Genomic DNA, 10669 nt, shown 5'->3' on the forward strand with positions numbered 1-10669 from the left:
TAAAACTGTTGATGAGTCTAGTGGTTTGTTAGGATGATAATAGGACAGTCATGCTGGGTGCTGCTGGTAAGATTTGTTTTTCTTTCAGCAACATATATTTAATTTTAATTTTTATGACTGATTAAAAGTATGTAGTACAACTTCCTATTGCTATTCTTAAATTTAATTATTCCTATTAAATGATCCTTTAATATTTCTAGTTTTAATACTTTTAACGCCTCTTATCTCTTCTAATCGTGTAACAATTAATCGAACAAATGCGCAAGGAACTTCAATATCTAATAATTATAGTATTTTTATATATTTTAAATCATATCCAAATTTTTTTTTTAAAGCATATTTAAACCAATGAGATAATTAAAGAATAATTATAGTATATAGTCATTAGTGTTTTTTTATCAATAACTACATTTAAGATCATTAATCTTTTAACTGCATTAAGACAGTTTTACTTGTTATCTTGGAATGAATGAAGTGTCCGATTCCTTCAGTTTCTTGACCGTATGATGTCAGTTTACCTGGTCCAAAGTGGAACAACCTTTGTTGCGACCTTGATCCAGCCGCTTGCTGGAATGAGGAAAAGTAATGGATGCTTCGCACATGTACTGGAATACCGAGTTCGCTCTCGCGCGAGAATTTGCGAAAGGCTCTTCATCATTGCGATAAATATGGAAACTAACTCGAAACACCCGTCACGAAATGCTTAAACGCAGTCACGCGATTTTGCTCTCATTGTTGAAAACTGAATATCAGTGAAATCTTCTACTCGTGTGTCGACGATTATTGGGTCGTTACGATTATAAAATAACCAGCAAAATAGTTTAAATCTTTAATCTTAATAGGAGTAAAAGAAGCACGTAAGAACATATAACAAAAAAGGACCGTCAAATTAATTCAATTTCTCTTATATTTTTATTTTTGCACTGAAAGAAAAATATTTGATATATTTGTAACTATAATTGCATGATAAAATAATTTTATGGTTAGAAGCTCTATATGTTTATGTTTGTATTATCGCTATGATATTAATACAATATATATATAGTAATATAATAGTTAATATAATAGTTATTATATTTATATTAATAAATTATATTTAAAAAGTATATAGTTGACCTATAAAATGACTGTAATTTATAAAAATAGAATTTTTGCCATAATTATTTTACTATGCAATTTATATTCACAAATGCCAAACGCCTTTCTCCTAATGTATGTTTGGCCAAATTCCTCATTCTTTAACAATAAGCGAGAGCAAAAAATAACTCGATCTTTGATAAAGATAAGTAATAACTGATCTTTCTTTCTTTCTCGTGAAATTTCTTACTTTTACAAATTTGCTTACAAGCACCGTACAGTTTCACACCATTTCACCAAAGTAAAAAGAAATACATTTTTAATAAACTGAACAATAGTCGAAGCATTCTTCGTTATGTTAAAGCTGAGAAGTGGGCTTTCTTAGAATTGAAGGCGTATATTGCATCGCGTGCATCATATGGTTAATATATTCTCACGTACATAGTTGTATCCTACATTTGTTGCTTGATTGTATTTTAGCGAAACTAAGTTGCCTTTTTATTAGAGTATCGAGAAGAGATATTCTCGAACATATATACAAAACAATTTTATTCCATTAGACACAATAAGAAATTAATTAATGATAATTATAAGAATATCCGGTCCGATCTACGAACACTGATGAAACTTAAGCACCAATAAATTTAATATTGCACCTATTCATTAATACGTCGGGTATAAATCTAGCGTTTACAGTTAATGACTAGCTTTCAATGTGATTATCTCTCATTCATAATAATTAACTCGTTTAGTTGAAAATAATTAAATCGAAGAATAAATTCATCAAATCGCTCAATTACAGGTTGCCGAGAGTCAACTTAAATAAAACTGACGGTCAGTTACTTTCACTGAAAATCCAAGTCTTGGCGCACAAAAATGATATACATATAAATTACATATTGAAGTTATCAAGTCAAGTCTCGTATTTACCGAGGCATGAAATCTGCATAATACTTTCGCGACGGTATTGTTAAGACGCTCCTTTATCGACGATTGCGTAGAATCGCAATGCGATCTCTTGCGTCCTATACGAAAGCTCATTGCAACCACTGCGCTTCCGGTGCAACAAACGTAACCCTCGTAGCCGACACGTTTCTCTGGACGGGCTTCCTCCTCGTAAAAAAAAGAAGAGGAAAGATCTCTTGCGCGATAATCGGTCCACGCTCTTGGCAAACAAGAGAGATACGTGTAACGTAATTTACGCTTCCTTGCAGTTCACTCGCGGCTATGTATAGCGGCTTTGCACACTCGTTACGATTGTTCTTTCCGGAAGTTGCATTTTATTGTCTCCGCGGCGCTGAACCACGCACACGCTGTTTTCACTCGCGATTCTATTAAATCGGCGTCTCTCGAACGACGTCCACTAATTAGTAATGTATCAAAGTTAATTAACATTCTGTTTAATTCGCTTATGAAAATTTATATTTTTGATTCGCATCAACCGCGACTTCCTAGATAACTGTGTTAATTGTAATTTACCGTATTAACAAGAATTAGATAACATCCTCTTAACACTTCTGACAATTAATTAGGCAGATACAGACGTAATAATGCATAATGTAATCCTAGAATTATTAATGCGCTGAATATAACGCTTAAAGAGATGTAATTATTAAATTATCTACTAATATTATCAACGGTAATTAAAAAAATATGTATCGCAATACGCGGCGTGTAATTTTTTATTTTATAATATTAAATGATTTAAGTTTCATTTTATTTTCTAGGCAGTCGTGCTACTGTCCCCAATCCATGCCGAAAAGAAGAACACCGACAATGTCGATAAGGCCAATGATGGCGAGAAAACTCAGGAGAAGTTATCAACGTCTCTCAAGCTCGCCGATGAAGACGTCAAAAACAGGACGAGTAAAGTACGAGGAATAGTGGCATCCGTGAGTGGGCACGTTTGCATGGAGGACTTTCGAATGACATTCATCTAATATATCTTCTTCATTTTTCGTAAAATATGGATTGTAAAGAAGAAAACGTAAAAGTCTGTATATGAAAAAAAAATTCGTGGCACTTAAAGCCTGACAGATTAATAGATATTGTATTTGATTAAATGAATAAATAGTAATATATTATAGAATGTTATAAATTATTTTATCTACATCTTCGTAAGATTAATCAGTAAAATAAGATAAGGTAACTGTACCCACGTGACCTAGTAGCCAATATATGTACGTTTGTGTATATACATGTATATATATAATTTAATAAGGTCATTATTTATAAAAAAATCAAAATAATCATTATTTATATTTTCAATACAATTAACTATACAGTATCATTTTTTTTAATCGATCTTTTAAAACAACAACAGTGATTTTAATCGATCTATTTTGCGAAAAATTGATTTTTCTAACTAAAAGGTTGTTTTATAAATCAATCTTTTTGTTCTTTATTTTAAAAAATTGCTTTTGAAATAAATAGAGTTATTTGTTAAAGTGATCTGTTTACAAAAAGTCTATTTTTAGCGAACCGATCTTACTTTTTTCAGTGTAAATAGATTATACTGGGTACAGTTAATTTATTATTTAGATCTATGTCTGTAGTCATTGGCTTTACGTAAGTAAAATACTAATTCTCCTTATTTTTATAGGCGATGAAGACACCGGAGAAGAGGGAACAAATCGGCGAGGTAATACCAATAATACGTAGCATGTCGCAGCCACAAAAGCTGGCAATGGCAACTCTAATCTCCACTAGAATATCCAATAACGACACAACCTCTTCGCCACTTGAGGAAGTCCAGTCTCTGCTTGGTGGAAACAGAGAAAACGCGAGCAGGGATCTGATGTTACCAATCAGCATGGATATAGCAAAGATCATATCCAACGATTCCGATTCCGAGGAGAGCGAGGAGGAGGACGAGGACGAGATGCCCGAGGCTTTACCTGAAGTGAGTTCAAGAGCGGACACGTACAGATAAAAAAATAATAAGTACTTATTGTCTTTACGTGGTACACGTGATTGCGCACAAATAATCTATCGCATCGACTTTTTCCTACTATCGGAGAACGGTAGAAAGTCGGAGTTTGATGTGTTCACTTTGTCGTAAATTTCAGCGAGATTTATCCCACCAGTTAATAAATATGTATATTTTTCCTGGCAACGCTTATAAATATTTTTATATATAGGTATATGCAGTCACTAATAGATTCGTGCTTTATGACGATTTCTAAACTATTGAGTTGATGTCTGAATTTATTTGCGCCTTAAATACGTAGATCCTTGATTACTTTTATACAGATTCTAAATTGATGCATTATTTTTACGCCCAACTAAATCAAATCTTAATTAAACACTTTTATATTATGATCATTATTTTATTATTATTTTAATTATTTTTTATATATTGAAAGTTATTTTATTCACAAATAGAAATGTTTTGATAAAGTATCTAAAAATTTGGCTAGATACAAATCTGAAAACAATTTTGTTAAACTATCAAAATTATATTAGATAGGACTGAAACTGGAATATTCGAATTTTTTACAGCATTGCAACGCTCATTGTGCTTGAATTTTCTACATAATTATTTTGATTATATTTCATTTTTATATTTCAACAAAAAAAATTAATTTTAGATCATTGTCTAGTTAAATTTTTAGACATTTCAGTAAAATTGTTCTTTCGTGCAATAAAAATAAATTCATGATATCTTTTTTCAAAACAATAATATATTGAAAAACAAGAAATATAATATCTGAAAATGATAACTATCTATATAGTAATAAAAAGGGCCAAGACATTCTATAATAAGAAGAGTTAGAAAAACCCGCATTAATTTTTATTTATATATTACTATTTCATTTACTTCATCGCACATATATTTTTAAAATATCTTATTATGCAATATAGATTATCATATAATGCATATATTTTATAAGAAATTTAGTCTTGTATTTGCTTTCTTCTCGCAAGCTCCGTCAGTTATTCGAATTTACTTTTGACATCATGGTTCAAAGGAATAACATTTGTCGAATCTTCATTGAGCTTAGATTACAGTATTCTTGGATTTAGAATGGGCGCATCGTATGGTTTCACTTGTATCGAGCAGCCTTTAAATAGCGCCTTTTATGCAAGTACTTTCACGTGTTCGACATATTTTATTGCGACGACTCGTCGCAAGGACCATCTCTTGAATCTCGTGAGTGGCAGTGTCGCGGTTAGTATATACCGCCAGATATATCGCGCGAACAGAACGACTTTCCATTCTGGACATTAATTAGCGAGCGACTTGAACGGATATAGGCGGATGTTGATTTATTCTGCGTGAGAATAGATAAGCGGTGTTACAGCGATCTTCTTCTCTGAAGACTCTATAGAGAGAGTGCTTGAAATTAGATAAAAGTCCAATTTTAAGTGTGGAACCACTTTAATATATTTTGCCAAATAATCTACGACGCATTCATTTATTTAAGCAAGACAGAATTTTACATTGTATTTAATTTAAGATATTAAATTATTTATTAAATTATATTTAAGATAAAAATGATAAAAAATATATGAAAAAAAAAATTATTTCCAATCTATGATGATTTTAAACGCGCGATACATGGAGTTTAGATAAACAATCATTAAGGTCAGTGCATACGGACAATATTTGTAGGTGTTTATAATTACAGAGAACAATCGTAAATTTAATATTTGCACTAATAAGACAAAACATAAGAAATAAACGAAGGGCCATAAGACAAGTTTCATCTTAACAAAGTTCTTTCAGTCGCGATTATATAAATTAAATTATTAAAACACGAAAACAAAAACACAATAAATTGAAAATTAATATGGACAACTAACTAACATAAAACATAATAAATGTAATTTAAAGAAATCAAAGTAATGAAGTCAAAATCAATACAAAGTAATTTTAAAATTACAAAAGTAAAAATATAAATTAAACATCGTTAAAATTATAAAAGTAGAGTGTATAATTAACAATTGATTGAGTACTACAATTATGTTAATCCTTTTCATCATATTGAACAACATGTTAAGGTGAAAGTCTTCCTCTCTTTCGTATGAAATAAAAATTTTTTGATGTATTACGAATAAATCTGATAATATAAGAATAAAGTAACCTGTTTTAATTCACGACATTAAATAACCATTTTGCCGAAGTACATTTATTAAATGCACGTTTTAATGCATAGCATAGATCTTTTATGAGATACCGCTAATATGCCATTCAAAAATTTGCAAATAGTAATGTTCTAAAGTTTTAGTTTCTAATTTAATTATAATATAACATTAAATATTTAAAGCAATAAAAAGAGAATAATGATCAATAAACGAATAATAATGGATGTTTTTACTAAATAATATGTTAACATAATTTCAATCATTAAAATATATAGAAATCAATAACAAATGATAATATGTATAATAATATTAATTTTATAAAAATTTTTATAAGCAAATTTTTTAAATTGCAGGCTCAAGAGCTGCGGTTAGTTAGATCACAAGAGCGACGACGGCCTATAATCATTAAACCAATGCGACCCTTAAGGCCGCCTCTTCCAAACAGGAGGAATGTTTACACAGGTCAGTAATCGATAAACATGAATCGCAAAAATGACACAAAATAATCGTTAATGATTTCCGTAGGTTTATCGAGGCCCCCTGTGATGCGACCAACTAAACGGCCGAATGATCCGAAGAGGAGGCCTACGGAAAACGAATGCACTTTCTTCACGAAGACGGTGTGTCTCGAGGCCAACGATTATCCGCAGTGAGTCTGCCCTGAACTTTCGTTTCGGCATTGAATTAATGACGAACATTGTTACGCGACAATTTGCATACGACCGAGATTAAAATCGCCTGGCTCGTCTTAATTGGCAGGCCAGCGATTTTCACTTTCCGCGTCTCCTCTTCTCGAGAGTATCAAAATAACTGCGATCGAATTCTAGAGATAAATAAAGTATTAATCGTGTATGGTAGATTTTTAATTAGTAAAATTTGGACAAAGTATCTACATTTAATTACAGAATTCTTAAAAATTTAGAAAAAAAGTGCATTATTATTGAATTATTGAATTGTTTCTTAAATTTCTTAATTATTTTATTTACAAATAGATAATTTGCACTAATCGACTTGTTACGAAACTATGAACAATTGCAATATCATTTCGTCGGCATTTCCTGCTAAATTTCTTTAAAATTTTCATTACTCGAAGTTATCATTCCTAGTCCTTCGAATAAGTAGTGAAATAAACATAAAAGAAATTTTTTACATTGGAGAAAATATTGCTATTATTTTTTGCTTTCGCGAAAAAGCATTAAGCGGCCTTATAACCGTTAATAACTTTCTAGCGAAGCAATAATAAGAAGTTTAAGGTCTAATAAGGAAATGGTATCCGCATTATTGACCGATTATAAAGCGCAAGACGGAAGCGCGGAAGAAAAATTGCCAAGCGCCCTACCGTTGGAAAATAAATACGAGAACAGATACGAGAATAATGAAATTAAAAGGTAATTAAAATATCTATATTTCGATTTAACTTTCAAAAAATATTAAGTTTTATTAGTTAAAAATTACAAGTTTTATTGTAGAATATTAATTTAATTTTACATTTCTATTGACTTCAAATAAATAAAAATGATGCGTCTATATATATATAGAAACTTTTGTCTAAAAATATATATTAGATATATATTTATTTAAATACTTATATACACACATATATATAATTTTCTTGCATGTTTTATATTTGATTAAAAATTTGATTAAAATAAATTATAAATAAGGCAAAAAATTAAGATAAAAAGATTGATAACTAAAAAATTAGATCTTTTTACAATCGATGAAAATTATTTTTATTACTTATTACATATTTTTTCTTTCAGACGATCTGACAATCCCTTCGACAACGTAGAGGAGGGTTTCACCTGTCCATCAACTGTCAAATATGCTCGCCCACAATTAGCAAGAGCTGCTTCCGGAGTATGGAAGTATATAATAAACACAGGTGAACACACCCAGACGATACGATTGGAGAAATGTTCGTAAGTATGGCATATTTATTTTATTCGGAAAAAAAGTAATTTATTTGGACGTTAATTTAATTTTGTGTAATATTCCATTTAAAAAACTAAATAAAGGGTACCAAAGTTATAAAATATTTGCCTGTTATAATTACGTTAAAGTTAATATACAGGGTGTCATTAATCGAGCGAATCACCTATCATGAGCAGGTAGAGTAGACCGAACTGAGTCGAAAAGTCCTGTACCATTTTGAGATTGCAGCAATAGTTAACGAGATATTAATTTTTAAAGATTGGCGAATACGCGCGTCCGTTCGGCCTACCACACATTGAATGTACGCCTACAGAACGCCGCGATGGGCGCGCGGGCCGCGGGAAGCTGCGGGACGGCCTGGCAAGCGCGCCGTTCAAGTCATGACGTTTGGGGGCTAGCGGTGGTGTGCGCGGCGCGGGCGGCGGAGCGCTTGTCAACCAATCCCCACTCTTCGCGCGAATATTCTTATGACAACACATAACTGAAAAAAAATTATACATGTATTAAATAAATTTGTCAAATTATATTCAATTTATATACTCAATTTGAGTCATTTTTAATCATTTCTATATAAATCACTACTCAATATGTCGTTAATTTAAACTAAATCAATAGAGTTAGATATTTTAATTCAAGAAATGTATTATATTTAACTCAAATTTTAGTTCATTATTTACAAGTAACTAATAATATTGTTTACTTTGAAACTAATTTAACTATAGAAATATGTGAATTGATTAGACGTAATCGTTCTTTTTTTTAGTCGTAGGATTTAAAATGCATATATTAAAATAATACATTATATGATATATATGAAAGTTAAAAATAAAATGTTATTTAATTCAAAGAATTAATTTAAAAAATTGACTTTTTAATATTTAACAGTATATAATTATTTTCTTTTTAATGTGTATTTTAAAATTCTTTTTAATACAGTAATATTTAATAATATTTAATGTGTATGTTTCTTTACAGCAATCCACAATCAAGTTGCTCATTTATCTCAGAAAACTATCGTTCTTCCTGCGTACAAATCTATAACTACCACAGATTGCTGACCTGGGACCAGAAACTAGGACTTCATATGGACATATTCAAAGTGCCGACCTGTTGTAGTTGTCACGTGCACGGCTACGCCGAGATCTTTCCGCCGCATCAAAAGGATCCTCCGATAAAGCCCAAGGAAACGTTTCCAGGCGCTGATTTCGCTTCGATCAACGACCAGAAGGACGATTTTCAAGATCTTAACAAGGCTATCGTCCTTAATCATATTACCAAGTATACTCCCAGCTTAAACTTCGATTCCAGCCACGGTACTTTACCTCAGAATCACTCGCCATCGCCTACATTGAGCAACCTCAGCGAATACGTCTCGTTTCCTTCAGTGTCCAGCAATAAGAAACCGGTGGTGGAGATCAATCCGACGAGTAGACCCAGCTTTACTTTGCCTGGCAGTAGAACCAGACCGAAAAAGCCCTCGCCTATCCCGCGGCCGTACGACAAATTACCACAACAGCATGCGCCCAATACGCGAGCACCAGGTTACAAAGGACCATTGACCAAGAGCAGCAGGCCCAATCGACTCAACAGGCCACCTTTCAGACGAGAATCCACCGCGCACGAAGATTACACGGAGACTTCCCGTAATACGACTAACCGGTGAGTAACGAGCAATACTTTTATCTTACCACAGTTTAGTATCTTTTTAATTTTATAAAATATTTTTACAGGAGAGAGAGAAATAATCTCTATCAGATTATGTGACATTTAGATTTGACAGGAAAATAATCTGTGCCAGATATTATAACAGTTATGAATTAATCTTATAATTGAAATTTATTAGAAATTCCTAAAGCTATTAGAAATTTATTTTTTAGATATAGCCAGCCATACGATCAGGACGTAGATGCCACGTCAAGACTGCAGAACGGAGGTTTTGACGAAGAGTACCAAGAGCCACAAAGAAGAATCAATTACAACTATCACCCAATTATAGACTTTTTCAAGCCGGAGGCTTCCATGTTGCAATCCGCAGAACCGCAACTCGCCACCCAGCCGACACCGGTCCAAAGCGACAATAACGCGTGGAAGCCGATGATATCTTAAATCCTAGTGTTCTTCCTTCGGAGTACCTGACATGCTACTTTAATGAAGATTCCAAATCACGTGTTTCGCGAAATTCGCGTGTCTTACATTGATATCTACGATCGTGAGAGAGTAGTATTTCCTAAAAGAAAATACAGTTTTATGCGGTAACATGTTCATTGTTTATGTGCCTCTGAGACTTTTCTATGTTGGCTGGTTTAAACAAAAGAAAAAAGAATCTAAAATTTAATTAAAATTTTATAAAGACTAGCCTACATTTTTAATTTAAATATCTTAGAAGACACTTTGTATTATTATATAAATTTAAATATAGATACTTTATCTAATTAGTTACCCTTTATCGCCTAACTAGGTTATGCGAAGATATGGTAAGTGATAAGTAAATTTTTATTTGAATATTGCTTGAAGATATTCTTCGTATACTAATAGTAAAAAGATATTGAAATAGATGTTAGTATTATGG

General features: G+C 31.8%; 1 protein-coding gene across 1 annotated transcript; it reads left to right on the forward strand.

Annotated features, from left to right (window-relative positions):
- NT1 (Neurotrophin 1) lies at nucleotides 1-10206 on the forward strand. The gene is made up of 10 exons (XM_018546575.1): nucleotides 1-66; nucleotides 2805-2969; nucleotides 3824-3979; nucleotides 6519-6627; nucleotides 6691-6814; nucleotides 7395-7553; nucleotides 7929-8087; nucleotides 9076-9407; nucleotides 9486-9759; nucleotides 9978-10206. The coding sequence occupies exons 1-10, from the start codon at nucleotides 34-36 to the stop codon at nucleotides 10204-10206; spliced, it is 1740 nt and encodes a 579-aa protein (XP_018402077.1). The 5' UTR covers nucleotides 1-33.
- Nucleotides 10207-10669: the final 463 nt, after the last annotated feature.

Source organism: Cyphomyrmex costatus, unplaced genomic scaffold (genome assembly GCF_001594065.2).
Source record: "Cyphomyrmex costatus isolate MS0001 unplaced genomic scaffold, Ccosl1.0 scaffold565, whole genome shotgun sequence".
Lineage (NCBI taxonomy): Eukaryota > Metazoa > Arthropoda > Insecta > Hymenoptera > Formicidae > Cyphomyrmex > Cyphomyrmex costatus.

Bases quoted from the DNA above. Each gene is read 5' to 3' on its own strand.
- NT1 (XM_018546575.1), top strand. From the start codon at position 34: ATGATAATAGGACAGTCATGCTGGGTGCTGCTG. The intron at 6,815-7,394 runs GTGAGTCTGCCC...ATAACTTTCTAG, and splicing joins GAGGCCAACGATTATCCGCA to CGAAGCAATAATAAGAAGTT. The intron at 7,554-7,928 runs GTAATTAAAATA...TTTTTCTTTCAG, and splicing joins GAGAATAATGAAATTAAAAG to ACGATCTGACAATCCCTTCG.